At 43.2% G+C, this 18,070-nt stretch overlaps 3 protein-coding genes across 3 annotated transcripts in view; 1 reads left to right on the forward strand and 2 right to left on the reverse strand.

The window, feature by feature from the left end:
- Positions 1 to 10,084, forward strand: part of LOC128301892 (sine oculis-binding protein homolog) — a 34,893-nt gene extending 24,809 nt beyond the window's left edge. The window contains exons 3-5 of the mRNA XM_053038564.1: positions 3,004 to 3,589; positions 7,668 to 7,985; positions 8,053 to 10,084. Coding sequence (XP_052894524.1) covers positions 3,004 to 3,589; positions 7,668 to 7,985; positions 8,053 to 9,701 — 2,553 coding nt within the window. The 3' untranslated portion in view covers positions 9,702 to 10,084. The remainder of the gene's footprint in view (positions 1 to 3,003; positions 3,590 to 7,667; positions 7,986 to 8,052) is intronic.
- LOC128301902 (guanine nucleotide-binding protein subunit beta-like protein 1) lies at positions 9,981 to 11,378 on the reverse strand. The gene is made up of 2 exons (XM_053038576.1): positions 11,117 to 11,378; positions 9,981 to 11,037 (listed from the first exon to the last, which is right to left on the reverse strand). The coding sequence occupies exons 1-2, from the start codon at positions 11,252 to 11,254 to the stop codon at positions 10,204 to 10,206; spliced, it is 972 nt and encodes a 323-aa protein (XP_052894536.1). The 5' UTR covers positions 11,255 to 11,378; the 3' UTR covers positions 9,981 to 10,203.
- Positions 11,379 to 12,522: 1,144 nt separating this feature from the next.
- On the reverse strand, positions 12,523 to 13,335 carry LOC128298913 (uncharacterized). The gene has a single exon (XM_053034721.1). The coding sequence runs from the start codon at positions 13,333 to 13,335 to the stop codon at positions 12,523 to 12,525; it is 813 nt and encodes a 270-aa protein (XP_052890681.1).
- Positions 13,336 to 18,070: the final 4,735 nt, after the last annotated feature.

The raw sequence follows: 18,070 nt of genomic DNA on the forward strand, positions 1-18,070 counted from the left end.
GGCGTTTGGGCTGGGTTGTGTTTTTTTTCTTCTCTGTGTTAGTTAATACTTTTGTTTTTATTAATACTAATTTATTGGTTTACACTCGATTATCGACCAGATCCGATTTGCCGCAACCGGTCACGTGGTTGTCTGGGACAGCCCGCGAGCGTCTTCCTGTATCGAAAATGCAAAGCAACGTCTGAGCGTGACGGTGGGCCTCAAACAACAGCATACGAAAGGAAGTGGTGTGGGTATCATCTTTCCCCGATTCCCTCCAGCAGTGAAACGGGTGGCCACGGTTCGCGAGGAATTAATTGCTGAAATTTAGAAGTATTATATGTTCAGCTGACCCATACGCTTGGCGTGTGGCAGCGAGGGTCGATGCTGGTGGAGCTTTCGTACACCTTACCGTGACGTTACCTTGGTAACGAAACTTGGAAAGATCAGCATGCTTTAGGACATTGTAAACCGATTCATCATTCGATTGATCTTCCGGGGTTGTAAATATGCTTAAACGGATTGTAATTTTGTTGTGATAGAGCGTTGGAATTACATAGCAACTGTTCAATACTCTGATTGGATCGCTTCAGTTCGATCGATTGAAAGAATCACCAAGAAACCGGTGGTGGATATTGCTTATCATCATTCGAATCTTAGGTTGCTCATTGCTTGCTAAGATGTGTATTGCAAAATAAAGCGACTTGGTATGACTTGGTATGGTAGCGGCGCCGGTCTTCACATGAAGGGACCAGTTCAAAGTCCTATCCAGACCAATCCCCTGCAGCAAGGACTGCGACTATCCGGCTACGTGGTAATAAAATTAGTCTAGTAAGCCATGTAAATCATGGCTTCAGGCATGATCTAGTAGGTCGTTACACCAAGAAGAGGGAGAGATGACCTTGAGAGAAGGATAGTAGATTCTTCAATAAAAAAAAAATCTCACACAAAACTAGCCCAAGTCGAAGAATTGTGAAGTCTTTTCCAGATCAAGTTGTTGTTGTTTATATTATTAAAGAGATTTTGGGCCGATTGGTCCAGAGCAAGTGCCAAGCAGAATACGACAATAGCAGAATGTTCGAAAAAGTAACAAAGTAACAATATCAACACAGTAAAAAGTCCATAAAGTAGAGCACAAAGTGGTAGCAGTATTCATCTTCAAACAACGGGATTAATTAACTTCATGGTACAAACCTCACAGCACAAAGCAACTCAAGAGTATTGGTAACGGCGTTGGTGTTCACTCGAACGGACCGGTTTAAAATCCCATCCGGACCCGTAACAAGGATTAACTATTCGACTACGTGGTAAAATAGGTCTAGTCAACCAGAAATGGCAGGTATTACCTAGTAGAACGGAGGTACAAATGTCCTACAAACTGTTATGGAATGTCCGAATTCGAAGAACACGGCGTCCAATACTTCATTGCTAATGATGTTACCTGTAGCTTGTTGACGTCATCGTGAGGGTGTTAGAATTTCTATTCAACCTCAAGATGTTTTGAAATCTACTAAATGATTGGATCGGAACGTAGTTTTGGTGTTACTACTCTCTTACTCTAAGGTCTTAAGTCCAATATCCCATATCCTAGGGATTTTAGAACGATCTTCGTTAGTAGAGTCGTAGATACTTATAACTCCTCGTTCTCGATCTTGTCAATCTCAAATTGCAGAGCTGCTTTTGCCGATGTTAACTTTTCAAGCTTATGATGATCTAACGTTTCGCACACAGATGTCTATTGACATGAGGATGAGAGCCTCGATAGACAAACTTTTCATTAAAACATCATTAGAAGCCCTTTAGAAGCCTAGATATAAGATAAATGCCTTATTTCTTCAAGGTTAACTCCAGTCAGGTAAGATCACTTTTACAGGTTGATTAAATACTGAATTTATTTTTTAGTACGATTTAGATTAGATTACTTCCAATAACCTGATAAATAGCCTGATCAGTTATAGAATATCAAGATCTACCATATTAAATGCTTCAATATCTCTACAGTTGTTCTCAAATTTATAGGTTCAAACTTAAAACAAGAACTAGGCGTAATCACGTCCGTAGTAGGGATGCATCATTCTATCGTTGTTTGTTCCGCGTTCATGGTATGGGCTGTCGAGCCATATTAATTAAGGAGGTAGAGCTCTGTGTTATGTCCTCGCAGCTGGTCCAATGCTGGAATGTTCTACCCAACTACCCTGCTGTAAATGCTTTGGGACGATTTTCTCTAGGGTTGATGGCCGTTTCGTGTTGCAGTTTAAAGTTTCATGTGCTCGTGTATTCGTATCCTGTAGCCACGGTGCCGACGTAATTCAGTAGAAGCGCTGTAACTGAATGCTGACAAAGTATATGCGTTAAAAAAACACACACAAGAGACGATACTAAACAATGGTAAACTGGCCGGTAGTGTTGGTTCCAGAGGTGGTTGTCCATGGAAATACGACGCCGTGCATGAGTGGAGATGTGGAGAAGGATTCTGGCGCATTGCAAAACAAAGTCCGTACAGGAAATTGGACGCTTTTTCCTCGGTTGTAACGTCAATTCTGACACTTTCATATGGCCACATTCGAGGCAGAAGTTTTACACACGCCGCCACGTACGGTTGGTTTTCGGAAAGGATATTTTTTGAACGCTCCACAATCACAAAACCTGCCCAAAAGTAGTACCATTTCCGTGTTCCGTGTAGGTTCCCGGTAGGTGCATTTTTGCTGTGCACCGCGTGTGTTTGTATGTCGAATGTGTTTGGATTCCATTTAATCATGTATTTAATATCCACTACCGAACGCGTTTCGTATTTCAATTACATTCAATCGGGACAGAAACTGGTCCGGGATGACATTGACTCACACCCGCACGGTGTGACATCGAGCGGAATCGGCGGTGTCTCGTTACCTGTACAGCTAAACGAAACACCTTTTGCTGTTGGGTTTCAATTTAATAAAATAATGACATCCTGGGCCATGTACGGCTCAGGACGATCCTGGAATAGCGCATTAAATCGAGCTCTACTTACGTATTTATTTACAGGAGCTGGCCGAAACGGCTATGAATGATATACTGGGCTGGTACGGGTACGACAGTGTCGATCGTCTCGAGCTTGCAGCTAACAACGTACCGTCGGCCGCTGCATCCCACGTCCACGAGGAGGATGGTTCGGGAGTTTGCCTGAACCCGGACGGCGAACCATCCATCTCTTCCGCCTCGTCCAAGACGAAACCAACCGCTCAAGCATCGTTGATGCCGGCAGCATCGAAACATCATCATCATCATCTGCAGCAATCCTCCATCGGTGGTCAGTTTCTTTCGCGACAGCCGGACGACCTGACGATCAATCCGCTCCCATCAACGTCATCGAACAGCGAGCGGCGTGGCCGAGAAATGACACCCTCGCTAGCTGGTCGTACCGGGCTCCCAGGATCTCCACCGGCAACTGCACCAACGTCGTCAACAACGGCACGGAACGGTATCGTCTTACATCATCAGGCGCATCAGCACCACCACCATCATGCACCGGTGCCGGCCGGCGGTGGTGGTGAAAGTTCCACCTCGGAGAAGGACAGTTCGCGGGAAAGCTCCAAGAGCCCGATGCTGATGAAAATGCTCGACAAGCAAGGTAAGCAGGCCACCCAGGCCCAGGTGTGCCGTGACCGTTACCGGTATCTATGACTAATGGGGTTTCTAAAGGGGCTCCACCCCGGGTGGAACGTTGCGGCGTAAGATTAAGATGCATTGACCATCAACATGGCCGTAACGTTCCCGATGTATCAAATGTATCGTATCTCATCGACGACGCTCGGTACGTTATCGGATATTTAATTAGAGTTTTTGATATATGAACAAATGGTTTTCAGTGTTTCTTAATTGGAGCATGGTAAGTCATATATGGTGACGTGTATGGAAATGGTTCACAGTTCGCCGATTTTTACCAACATGCTGTGTAGGGGTCTTCAACACTTCCAACTCGTCACAATAGCACGCAGTTGCAGATAGTTTTGTAGTCCAAGAAAGGTCTTGCATTTCTGTCTCAAAGTCCTGTTCCTTATTGGTACTGCTAGTATGCGAGATACTGGTCTAGGTCTGCCATTTATTGCTTTTGGCAACTACGAATAGAGTTTGTTTTAGTAGTCATAGTGTGGGTAACTAGTGGCACCGCTGGAGACGTAATAATAAATATTTTACGTCTCTTATTCTACCACACAACTTTCAAAGAAACAACCCACTAACATGTATAGACATTTACCCTAACAGCCTATAAAAATCGATGGAAAATTAAGGCTTTGCTGATAAAAGGCACTGTTGGTAAATTCATTCTCCGATAATTTGGATAACTAAAATCAACAAGAAAGAACAAGAACACTGATGATAACACCAAAGAAAAATGCTGAAGTATAAAAACGTGTGTAATACTATGAAAAATGATGCACTATCTTTGGTAAAACTACTAGAAAAGGTATGCAAAACTGAGAGAAAAACATTTAGTAACTGTTTGGCTATGACTCCGGTGTTAACTCCAGAATAATCCGGAGTCAAACGCGGAGTCGTGTCCGGAGTAATCCGGAGTCGACTCTGGAGTAATCCGAAGTCAACTTTGTAGTAATCCGGAGTCGACTTCGGATTACTCCAGAGTCGTCCAGATGCGGAGTCGTCTCCGAAGTAATCTGGAGTAGATTCTGAAGTAATCCCGAATTTATGTGAAGTCAAATCCGGAGTCGAATCGGGAATAATATCCGGAGTAAAATCCGAAGTCAACTTTTTGGAGTAATCCGAAGTCGACTATGGAGTAATCCGGAGGTAAACCCGAATTTATCCGACATAAAATCCGGAGTCGAATCCGGAGTTATATCTGGAGTAAAATCCGAAGTCGATTTTGGTCTGATCTGGAGTGAATTCGAGACATTTCGCGGAATTGAATCCGGATTTTTAGTTACGGAATCCGGAGTAGATTTATGAATCTCCCATCACTAGTTCCAATTGAACCTTGAACCAATTGAACCTCACACATTCAGAGGCTGCAATTAACACGGTATTATTCGATGCAGTTATTAATTTTCATGGCATAAATCCATAATGATGTACCGTGAAAATTCTACCGCTGTATTGGTTCCAATATTACGAAATTGAATCGTTCCTATCCGATTCGGTGGAGAAAAAACGATGCCTTTATTTGACTGTTTGCGGCCAATACGGTGCAGGAAACCTTGTTGTAATTCTAGGATTACGGCCTCGTTGTACCTTTGCATGAGATGAGCAGGAACCATCAGAACCATTCGGGAGTTCCAGGATAGAGGCACCATATGCTTTTGGGTTCATTAAATTCGCGAAAAATTCCACTTCCCGATAAAGAAGATAGTGCATATCGATGGAGTGGAACATCGCGGAATTGATACTTTTCTATGCCACGCGTAGCGCCCGGTCGGTGGTAGCGTCCCGATGGACAGCGAACTCGTTCGGAACGGGAAACGAACATTGGCCATTGGGGCATCATTTTTAAGGGTTCGTCTGCATCCCGGCAGGTACCAGGTTGAAATTGAATCCAGTCGAATTCGGTGAAATGGGGTTGGCCGTTGGCATGGAATTGATTAAGGCTGGTTGGTCATTATTTTATGATTTCTTTTTTTTTAGGCTGGAATCTTTACATGGCCAATGCGTTGTACGAACCTGCGTGAAAGATGATGATCGGAACCGCACTCAAAAATTGTGGTGGCCAATACCGGTTAGCCGATGGCACGGTACCGTACAAACGCACACCCAACCAGTCAAAGTAGAATGGCTGTGGTCATTAACATTTCACGCTCACATTAGCTAAGCATGATGCACTCTGCAAGCAGTAGTGATTATTAATAATGAGCACCAGGGATTGAACAACGGATGCGCCATTATTCATTGCTATTCTACAAACAGCACAGAGTCAATCCACTGTTGAAACATAATTAATGCCGGTGCGTATGAGAGTTCAATAAAACGACCGAGCAAGTTCGGACCGGAGTTTCGAAGTGCAATGTAATTATTTACGGGGAAATCAGTGAATGGACAAATTGTTCTGGGAATTCATTAACGAATGCAGCAGCACAATACTTAATATGTTCTTGCGTAACGTACTGGTACTTTGGAAAAATACCTAAAAATTCCACCGGATAATACATTCTTTTCGGCGAAAGTTATACTTCTCCTTCACATTTTGACACAGGGCACAGGGAGAGAGAGAGGAAAATGTCCTCCAGATATATAGACTTTAGGGTACTAATCAATACCAATACTCCAGATATTGGGAAAGTGCGGTCCGCGGGCAAAATACAGCCTGCCAATAGATTTGACTCGGAACGATAGAATATGTTGAAAGGCCTGTTCAAACAACGCATGGTTCCTTCACCACGCCACTAATAATGTATTTCATGTGAGTCATTGTTTTATTCGAAAAGAACGGCCAGGCCGTATTGCTTATAACTGGTATAAGCACTGGTAATCTAATATACAATTTGTTTGAAGACAGTGAAATGTCTCCTTTTCCCGGGTGTACTCGGTCGTGTTGCTGCGTAATGTTCCGTCATCCAATAGCGCGGTGCTTTTTCTAACAAGGGGTCTAGATCGTGATTAGGGTTGTGTCGTCTTACTGTGTCGTGACATCCAAAATTAAGCCGAAGTCACACAGACAATTAGTTCGGCAAAGTTCCATTGCTCAAAATCCAGGACCATAGAAAATGATCCACATCGTAGAATCCGACGCCACAGCCACATACCTTGGAGTCGATCTGACCTATACAGCTGGAGGTGTGCGCCCTATCCGGAAAGGGTAGACCTAGGGCTAGATATCATTCGAATGAATGAGCGATCATCAGAGATGCCAGAGAGCCAAGGCTTAAAGGAAACACATCTCCTGAGTGCCATGCAGTGTGACTGTGGCGCACAAAGGGGCTCGTGAGGTAGGATGAGCCTATCAAAAACAGCTACATCCGATGCAACCCTTTTATCGAAATTTGAAGAAAACAAAGAAAAAGTAACGTTGTTTATGGGAAAAGGTAATATTTGTTCCTCAGATTTCCTCGAGTTTCAAAGATGGAGGATTGGAAATAATATTGTAGTCTCCCATTTTGGCTCATTTCTAAAAGGACTCCAAGACAAAGTTCCATACCGTTTTGATTAAAATTTCACAACCCCGGAATGTAATGGGGTTAAACTCGTTTGGAATGATCGCCCCTTAGTTTCAGTATTGTTTCTACTATCTGGCCTCATTCGTGAAAAGTGTGATGACTCGAGAGTCTAGCCAAACTGAGGTGATATCATAGAATATTGATGCTTTCCGACTTCTTACAATGTAACTCGGAACGGCCTAGTGTCCGTGTAAGTGATCATTCGAGTAGCCTTTTGGTTGGTAATGATCTATCAGCTTTCGAAACACCCTATTCCATGTACATGCAGCATGAGAATTCTACTGAGGCACCTTCAGAGCCAGCAGATATTAAGGGCCCCAACTTCAATAAAACCAGAGCTAAAGGAAATAACTGGTGTCTTTAATTTATGGCGATATCTTATTGTACATTTAGATTCGTATGAGTTAGTTAGTTGTGATTGAATATTGGGCAATCTTTGGTTGTCATTAAAGTTTACTTAACCTGGGTTTTCACACAATGTGTGCACGATTATTACTTACGGCGGGTAAATCATTTTCCGTTCCATTATCCTTTTCCCAACAGAACAGACGTGTCAGTGGTGTCGTAAGGTAATACCGTCCCATCAGACCGGCATCTTGGGCACTACCGAGGGTATGATATTCTGCACCGAGGCCTGTTTCTCCCAGTCTCGCCGGGCGTCCTTCAAGCGTGCGAAAACGTGCGACTGGTGCCGGCACGTACGCCATGCCGTCAGCTACGTCGACTTCCAGGACGGTGCATCCCAGTTGCAGTTCTGCTCGGACAAATGTCTCAACCAGTACAAGATGCAAATCTTTTGCAACGAAACACAAGCGCATCTGGAAATGAATCCGCACCTGAAGGAGAAGAGTTCGTCCACCGGTAAGCAGGCGCAATGTTCCGTCCGTGGTCATTCAATGATAGTTAATTGCTCTTCTCACTATTTTAGGAAGTCTTATCACGCCAGAACTGTGGATGAAAAACTGCAAAAGCTGCTCGATATCGCCGGTGTCCGATCGGTCGGAGTCGGTATCACCCGTTCCATCGATACCGGTCCGTTCATCGCCGGAACCCTCACCCATTGCGCTGAGGTCTCCAACGCCGGTCAAAAAACCGCTCATCTCCGTAGCTCCTCCATCGAAGCTACTCTCCAAATCGCTACAACAAAGCACCTTGAGCCAAAGCCGCTCCAATCCAAAGCATTCGCGTAAGCGTCGTGCTGGTCATAGGCCACCAGGAGGATCACACGGAACCGCTGCATCCAAACGATCCACCTCGGCGCAACAAACTGAGTTCGGCAGTGGTATGAACAGCAGCTGCACTAGTATAAACAACAACAATTTGACCATCCCGAACAATAACCTAACCGGAAGTCCACCAAACATCGCTTCGACTGGACCTCCGAAATCTGCACCCAATGTACAGGATTTACGAATACTACAAAAGAAACATAACTCCGTGGTGAATCTCGCTTCCAACGACGGTCCATCGATGGTGGGCTTCGATGGACGCGATCTGACAGCAGTCGGAGGATCTCTTGGACCACCGGTTCCACCACCACCGCCACCACTTAATATCCCACCCCAGTTCCTTCCTCCTCCGTTGAATCTCTTGCGAGCGCCATTTTTCCCCTTAAATCCGGCACAGTTACGTTTCGGGAGTGGAGTCGCAAACTTACAGAACGCTCAACCTCCGATCCATGGGCCACCGATGGGTCCACCGCCGAGCCCACTGCCCGGTGGGCCGTTAGGTCCAGGCAATCGGCCACCTATACCAAACATGCTCGGTTTTAGCAGTGCTCCTCCCGTTACGATTCTAGTCCCGTATCCCATCATCGTTCCGCTACCGTTACCCATTCCCGTACCGATTCCTGTGATAGATTTTTTGAAAGCCGCCCTACCGAAGGAAGACAATGGGAATACAGAAGCTCGGTCCGAGCAAAACAAGACTACTGCAGATGATGGAAAAATGGAAACTGGTGGTGCGGCGGTGACGGTTGATAGCGACGAAACGATGGGCGAAGAACTCCCAGAGTCTGCGGTTGTGGAGGAAGATTCGGATGCGCCGCTAGATTTCACCGTTGGTGGGTCAGGAAAACATTCGGATCGAGACGTAGCGTCCAGCTCAACCAGAATTACTGTTTGGAGCGAATCGGAACACACAGTCCCCGTCGAAAGAACGAGCGAAACGATCGACGAGACGGCAACGTATGCACTTTCCACTATTGTATCAAACGGTTCCAGACCTATTTCGGCAATAGCGGGAGATGAAGATCAACGGGATGATTCGAAACATGAATCAGCGAAGAGATTATTGCCGAAGTTTAAAATAACCCGCCTGGAGGTGGGAAAACAACGTCCTGAAATGGGCGAAGGTAATGGAAGCGGTGAAGACCTACCAAAGGAGGAGACCGATATCGAACGCGAACGGAAAGAGATGGTGGAACGAAGTCGACCCTTACGGAAACGGAAGCGGCTCGTAGTGCCACAGCATCTGCACACAAAGCATGAACTGCAGGAACCTTCGAATGAAGGAACAACGGATGAACAGGAGTACGGTACAGGGATTGCGTTGCGGTCGGGTAATAAAAGTCAATAAAGGAATACGGTTCAACGTAGGGACAAATTAATGGTGCTGTATAGGATTGTTTTACAAAACGCTAGCTGTTAGTCAGTCGTACGATGTAATGGCCTCCAAAAGGATGCCAGATTTAGATTAGTGTCACCGTCACGGTAGGAATGAAATTCACCATCTTCCGGGCAGAGGATTTAAAACAGGAAGCGGCTATGCGTTTCTCTTACCTTTTCCTTATCGAGTCATAGATGTAGTCTTGTTCCCCGCTGAATAATAAAAGAACACAATAAGACCCCGTTTAGCGAGGTTGTATGTTCTGGCATACTGTATAGAATTTTATTCGTAGCAATTATTTCATAAGTAACCACGTACGAGAACCATAAGGATGGCGAAGCCCCACAATATAAATGTTTAAAAAAAACGTATGGAAATTTTATTTCAATTCAACGAAATGAGAAAAAAGCGTATCATATAGTAGGCGTGTTATCAGAACACGTGTGAGTGTTGGTGTTTCGCTTCAATGCGTTCATTTGTAAAGATCCCACAGTGAAATTTGTCCATCTTTTCCGGCGGCAGCCATCACCGGAGCATTCCACATGGTGACCTTCGCTTCAGAGTACGCGACATCCAACAATTCACCCTTGTGCTCGGTAAGTACGGCCAAGGGTCGAAGACTTTTCCAGGAGAAAATGCGCAACCTTCCATCCCAGCCGGAGCTAGCAAACACCTTCAAATCCTTCCGAATGCGTACCCGATGTACACCGGCATTTTTGATGCCAATTTCACTTTTGGGCATCAGCTGGTGCGACTTACGGTCGATTGAAAATACGGACAGTTTGTCGCTAGAACCACCGCAAACGCCACGGTTAGTGACCGGATCGTAATCGATCGTTTGAATGCAATCGGCATCATCCGTAATGTAATGGGAGGTCGAACCGACCGGACGTCCGGTACGGTAGTCCCATAGTACGAGCGTTCCCGACTCGTACCCGGCAAGCAGATAGCGCTGGCTCTGCAGTTCAATCGGCTGGAAGCACATTACGGTACCGTACGGTAACACCTTCTCGTCGTCGGCCGTCGGAGTCAAGCGCATCGTTTCGCTGAAGGTTTTTGCGCACAGGACGCTGATGGCTGCCCGTTCACGGGGTATTATCACAGTACTCGATTGTGCGTCGTATGCCAGACGGCAGTATCCAACGTGCTCGGAGGAGATTTCGTGGCGCAATAGGTATTCGGCATCGGCAAGTGTCCACAGCTTTACCGAACCGTCCTTTTCCTGAGTAATCAAGGCATCGGTGGAGTGTGCAAGGTTCAGGATGGGACTGGAACCTACGTTCAGTTGATATGATGTACGGTTTGTCTGCGCGGCAGCAAGCATAAACATAAGACAGTTAGATCGGTTTATATCAGCTTTGAGTCGTGAAGTTACTCGACCATACCTGCAACTCCCACAGCTGGACATTTCCTTTGTTCGTGCCGGCGTACAGGTGCTCCGGTGTGCGGAAACACAGGGAATAGTACGAGCAGTTGTCCGGCGAACGCAAGCAAAACACCGGATCCGGTGGAAGTAAGGCCATAGTTTTGTAGGATTTGGAAAATTTTGAACACACAAGGGTACGGTTTATTAATTGCGTACTGAACGTTGGCCTATCATTCCGAATTGGTCCGAAATGTGGAAAATGAATTAAATGCACCAAACACGTAAATAGAAACACAAACACAGAAAACAGCTGTTTATTGTTGTTGTGCAAAGCTAGCCGCTTATTTGACAGTTAACAGTGAAGTATTGAACGTAGGGGCTCTTAAACGCAAACATCGTGACGATATACTGACACCTAGATGGCGCTGTTGTACTAATTTTGATTCAAATCGGTTTAAAACGCTCGTTATGAGGTTGGATATGAGTTTTATTTTAGAAGCGATAAATAGTATCGCGGTAACCAAAAGTTGTTTACAAACATCCAGAAGCAAATATTTGAGTGATTTAAAAAACATCAATCATTAAAGAATTGTCACATTTTTTAATTATGATTCATAATAGTGGTGGAGTTTATTGACTAAAAACCCCTATTCTATTGTGGTGTTATAAGCAAAAGCTGTGCGTTTTTTGCAGATCTGCAATTGGCGTAAAGCAATTAGTTTTTACTAAACACATTTGTTGAACTTTAAACTTCTTCATCAACGCTGATCATCATCATTCCAATGGAATAGGTCTTTCTGTAGATCTGAAATGATACATACATTTATATTGGAACTATCGCTTCACGTTCAACCAAATAAATTACCTCAAAAAATGCGCGCATATTAACGGTCCCAAAGCCGTACGAAAGTCGTCCCGGGTGTTGCGAAGCCATCAGCAACAATCTCATCGCCTTCTGATCGGTGGCCTCCATATTGTACCAGGGCACGTTATAGATCGCAACCGTTAGTTCAGCGCACTAAAACATGAAAAAGTTCGGCTTCAATTAGTGATATGTGGTGCCACCAATGAGGTAAAAAGCTTTCACTCACTTTTATGTCAAAAACTTGCCCCAAAGCACAGCTAAAGAATAGTTGTACTGTTAGCATGCCAAATAGAAAGTAGCCCGGGTACCAATCGGGAACCTGTAAGCAAGAGCGAAACACTATCAACCTGTTTCAATCCATGCATTGTAAGCATAATTGCTACTGTCTTACAGCCACTATCACCACAATGATGCTGACCAGCTGACAAAAGATGCATCCGAAAACGACGAAAAAGTGCAACTCGAACAGGCTGCACATGCTCTTGGAGTAGCTGGAACGAGACACAGCGATACAGTGATGCGGTTAATGGGCGGTTGGCCACCGTTCAAGCTCGCCCTACTTACTTCAAATGGTCGACATGATGTTCGATGATCGCTTGTATGCGGGTCCGTATCACACCGGTGTGCCGTCCGTCGGTGTTCGCGGCACTCAGCTGACCCAGCCGATCCAACTCGAGTCGTAACATGTCGACCTGCAGGCAAGCATTTTGCAGAAACATAAAGAAAGCACACTCGCTGGAAACGATTCCGGCCACCATGAGAGTGCTTTGGAATAGCTGAAACGCATAGTTCAATGCGAACCCCTTCAGATGGTCTATACCGACCGTGGGAAAGAAGAATCCGAGCGGGAGCGTGTATTCGACCACAATCGACCAAAGCAGCGCGTACACGAAGATGAGGATGGCCGCAGAGCAGGAGCAAAACCCAAACAGCGCCATCAGCAGGTACGTGTTCTGTAACATCTGGACGAGCAACGCGTCCTGTTCCGGATCACCGTGGAATCGTTCGAAGAATTGTACCATGAACAGGTGCATCCTAATAATACCCGCATGGTCTTTTAGGAATGCGTGCATCTTGATCCAAGCGATTCCCACGTACAGAAGCGTGCAGAACAGGTACATGAAGTCGACCAAATCACCGTAGCTTGTGTACAGATTGTACAGGTTGATGCAGAAAAACACAACCGTGTCCAGTAGCAGCAGTCGGAGATGCAGATTTCCCTGGGAAAAGTTTGGTGAGAAGATGTCGAGCCCGAGAATACCCGCGACACGGTTGACTACTTCCAGTATGGCGTCGTACTGCCTGCGGGGATCCAGCGACACACGTTCGAGGCGACGTCTCACGACGGTACGGAGTCGTTCCACTGGGTACATCCTTAAGCGCTCGTTACGCTTCCGCGAATGGTTGCGAATTAAGCGCTCATTCCCTTAGGTAGTGCTGCAAGGTTTGATTTAGTAGTAATTTGAATATTGTTTAATTTATGTTACGATCAATTAACAACCGTTTGTTTTTTTTGTCTGTGAGCTTCTGTGCGATACCTTGTGGGCAAGATTAAATCGATGGGAATTGATCAAATGTTTAATTTCGCTTAATTAAATTGCTCGTTTTTTGTGGCAGCGTTTTAAAATGAATTATTAAGCTCAATTAAAAAGAAAGGCGGGTAGTTTTTGTGATATCATGCACCATCGGAACGAACAGTGTAAAGTGAGAGTAGAATAAAAAGTAGATAACATAGGAGTATTAGAGCATCATCCATTTATTACGAAACGATACGATGAACTTTGTGTCACGTAACATACAGGTTGTTTATGAAATTCGCGATTCATATGGACATGACCGAATGAAGTTATTGTAGGGAATTTGTAGTGCTAATTAGTTGCCATCTAGTTGTAAATCCTCACATGGTAGTCGTGAAAGTTTCATCCAATGGCTAAGAATCTGAACGCTCAATCAATCTGGACCGAGAAGTAGGCATCTTCATCACGAATGGGTTTGGTTAAGGTTTATACACGTCAAGGTTTATGGTTAAGGTTTATATACTATACACTACAGTATATTGGGAATCAAAATTAAATGACATCTATGACCTTTAGCTGGAATAATATTAGTATTGAAATTCGTACCAACTAGTGTACCTACGCTTCACACCAAAACATGTACTGAAAGAATAATCACAAAGGGATATGGATGTAGTAATTATAATGGATGGAAAGTTTATATAGACTGATGGAGTTTCCAATACCGATATATCGAGAATAAATTAGGATGAGGTTGGAATTCATACTATTAGCATCTTCTCGCTCAGTAGACCCAAATGAATTGTGGTCAAAGTATCTGCATGCCAGGGATTCTCACCCAGCTGGAGAGAAGAGTATCAGTTGTATCGGCAACGACCTTGAGGTGATAGGAAAGGAGTTCTACTATATTGGAAAGATTGAACCACCGCACAACAACATAGTAGAGGCTTATGGAGGTGTATTGTTGTGATTATTCACGCATACTAACGGCTCCCCAGTATGCTGCGATTCAGAAAAATATTCTACAGTACATATCCTGTAGGTGGCCAAGGTAGAAAGGATATGATAATTAGGGATCTTGATGCGGATGCCGGACTCATGTCCTACCAGGAAGAAGCTCATCAGAGATCTGTTTGGCAAAAGGCGTAAAGTACCGCCGCGAGCTCGTTGGTTAAATCAAGCCGGAGTTACATCTGTCAGAGTTTGGATGCCGCCGGAGGTAGATTAAATCAGCGTTGAACCGAGTTTCCTGGAAACGGATTGATGATCTCCTAAACACTATGTATTAAGTAAGTATCAAAAAATCGAAATATAAATAAAATCTTTTAAAATGCAGAAATTTCTTTCGAAAATCGTTTTCACTGGAAAATTGTACAAAGGTCGACCAAGTTGTCACGTCACAAAGGTCAAAGAGAACTGAAATTCTCAATTCTCATTCTATTGCGCTACGTTATAAATGATTGCAACCATTACGCAAAATTTGTTCATACTGACTGAGGCATTTATTTCACATACATTATATGTTTTAAGTATATGTATATATATATAATATATTTTACGATGTATATAATCTTTTGTCTTTTTTTTTTGTTTGGTTTTCATTTTCAATATCCAGTATAATAAGAGCTTTTGTTTTCGTGTCTGTATCTGTGTCCGTGTTAAGTTGTTGTTTTGGTTTTACTTTTTCGTTTCCCATTTCCATACTCATGTGTGTGTAGTTTTGCACGTTCACTCCGTCACCCTTTCGCGGCCTTTTTTATGCCTTTAAAAAGGTAAGAATATTCTTCCTTACATTCTCCTCTCATTTCACTGTTATTTAGTGAAGTATTTTTACATTTTCTGTTTTGTTTTCCTTGTTCTGTTTTTTTCTCTTCTTTTTCCTCCCGTCATTGCATTTGGACTTGTGGATTAGTTGTTTCGTAATAGCTGCACCAGTTGTGTTAGGTTTTTTTTCATTTTCTTTTAACAATTGCAATTGTTTTGTTTTGATTTTGCCTGTTTTTGTTGTTCTTGTGCCGTACATACTGTTTTTCAATGACGTGCATAAAACGAGTTAAAAAAAATCTTGAATAAAGTTGTTTCAGATGTGGTTGTACGGATTCAGATTGCAATTGTTTTGCTGTTGCCGTTTAAGCAAACAATATGGGACACTGAACATTTCCACCATGGTTTTGTTTTGCCATTACTTTTGCACTTTTCTTTTATGCATTGTTACTTTTGTTGCAAGTTTTGCTTTGTTTTGCATCATTTGCACTAGTTTTCATATAACTTTCGTATTCTGGTTTGTTGCTTTAGTCGGTTGTTGTAGTTTACAGGGGGTAAAATAACAAATGAACAGAACACTTTCATCGTGGTGAACGTAATGTTTGAAAACGAAGCGTATTTTTTCCGTGCGATTACACTGTATCGTCCAACGCACACACACGTACACCGATAAAGTGTGTGTTGGGGTTTTTTTATGCTTGTTTTAGTTTGTTTGCTTTAGTGTGTTACACTTTATTTCTTTATGCGATTCCTATTTGCCTTGATGCTAATTGTCCTAAACCGTCACGTTCAATCGGTTTTCGTTTGAATTGATCCTGTTTTATTTAAATAACGGATTGAGTAACGTTCTAGCTTCTGTTGTGCATTTTATCGATTGGTTTGAATGTTTGCACGGTAGCAGTGTTGTAATTACACTCTGCCGCTTTCCTTTTTTGTTTTTGCTTTGTTTCGATGACCTTATAACAATGGTTCATCATTTTGTCACAACGGTTCGGTGCTCATTTCTGGTGGAATGGGAAGAAAAACCAGTGGTCAGTTTGAGAGGTGTTGATAGGGGAGGACAGGGGGAGGGGAGGGGACTTAATATCTTTATCGGTTTAATGTTTCAGCTCATTCACATTGGCCGGTGTCGATTGTCATGTTAGCGTTTTGCGTGTGTTGTGTGCGTGTGTGTTTTGTTCATTTTGCATTTTCGCTTCGCATTGCTTGTTTTATATGACGCGAACGCAGTAACGGATCGTAACCTTGTGTTACGCATGTGTACGTGTTTGTTTTTACTTTTTTATTTTCGTGCAGTTCTGGAATAGCTCGATAGTTGCATTTTGCAGGCAAAGTTTAAAAGTTTTGAAAAGAGCAATTCGTTTGTTTGTGTTACTTTTTGGGGGAGCGGTTCAATTGTGGGTGAAACATTTCCTTTTTTCTCTTGCCGTGTGGCTAGTTGCACCTTCGTTTCGTGTGTCAGTGTGTGTTTTTTTGTTGTTGCAATTGTAATATTTGTTACTTTATGGAGTTTTTGTTTTAATATGCGTATAGTTACACGTTATTCGTCACACTTGTTTTGAAAAACACTCCATTCCTTCTCGGTTTGTTGGATGGTTTTTAGGAATGCGTGCTCTGTAACCGTTTTACTTTACAACATTGGCGCCTGATAGTTCGAGTCACGATCACTGCCGACGTGCCGCAGTGGCGTTCTAGCGCTATTCCGATATCCGGTATCGGTTATGCGGTGGCGGCCCTTCCCCTAGTGACTAAATGATTATTTACAGCAAGTCTTTTTCTTTGTATCGTTTTTATCACGTTCACCTTTTGCTACCTTCGCTGCCCCATTTTTGTTTGCCGGTTAGCTTTGCGTGGGCGCTTTAGACTTTGTTTCGCTTTTAGGCTGTTTTATTTTTTAGATGAGTTCTTTCAATGGGTACTGCTTTCGGCTTTAGGCGTTCATTTTCCGTATTTTGTATTCTTTCTACTTTATTTGTTCATCTTTTTTTCTTCTCCCTCTAAGCTAGCGAGCCTTTGGCTAACCAGCTTCGATTAGGTTTTTTTTTTGTTATTGGAACTGTTCTTTGGTTTTTCTGCTGTGTTCACATGCGAGTGCTGGTTAGGTTAAATATCCTTCGCCCTTTCATCGGTCCGCTGCACATCGCCATTGTTGCTTATCGTCTGGATGTAATAGTAATAAAAAACAAACGATATTCTAAACTTGGCAAATGTACATTACTCACATCGATAAAACTTGTGCTTATGGTTCGCACACGTTTCGCCATTCGTTTCGTCTCGTTCCTTTCTACTCCAGCTTCGCTGCTTCCCTTACATGCTAGTTTTGGATTTCTAGTTTCTTGTATGTTTTTTTTGTTGGTAAAGTGCAATATCAGTTGTTGGTTTCTTCTTCTTACACGCTAAATATTTAAGTGCATTTGTTAATGGTGCTTTTTGGTGGTGCATCACAACACTTAAGAAAAGTGCGTTATAGTAAGCTTTTCGTTTTGTTGGTTTGTTTTATTTTGTTATTTATAATGAGCTTTGTTAGCATTTTTGTTTTCATTTTGCTTCTCACATTCGTTCTTGTGATTATTTTTCATTTCCGTTTGACATTTCTTATCGTACCGTGTTTAGTTGTTGCTCTTTTCATTTTTATTTTGTTGTTTTTTACTCGGCTTTTCCTTTCTGCTTGTTTTGTTCAATTGTTTTTTATCTTTCTTTGTCTACTTTTTTGTTTGTTTTGTTTCGTTTTTAGTTTTGCTTTTTCATTTATAGTTTATTTTTTCATTGTGGGCAAAAAAGCCATAATTTCATCAAACCATACAAACACACCCTAGTACTTACGAAT

Source organism: Anopheles moucheti, chromosome 2 (genome assembly GCF_943734755.1).
Source record: "Anopheles moucheti chromosome 2, idAnoMoucSN_F20_07, whole genome shotgun sequence".
NCBI classification, from domain to species: domain Eukaryota; kingdom Metazoa; phylum Arthropoda; class Insecta; order Diptera; family Culicidae; genus Anopheles; species Anopheles moucheti.

What these genes read in the sequence shown, in the direction of transcription:
- LOC128301902 (XM_053038576.1), bottom strand. Translation starts at nt 11,254, where the DNA reads ATGGCCTTACTTCCACCGGATCCGGTGTTTTGCTTGCGTTCGCCGGAC. An exon ending in TCCAGCTGTGGGAGTTGCAG is followed by an intron (nt 11,038 to 11,116) that starts GTATGGTCGAGT and finishes GCTGCCGCGCAG; the next exon opens with ACAAACCGTACATCATATCA.
- LOC128298913 (XM_053034721.1), bottom strand. Translation starts at nt 13,335, where the DNA reads ATGTACCCAGTGGAACGACTCCGTACCGTCGTGAGACGTCGCCTCGAA.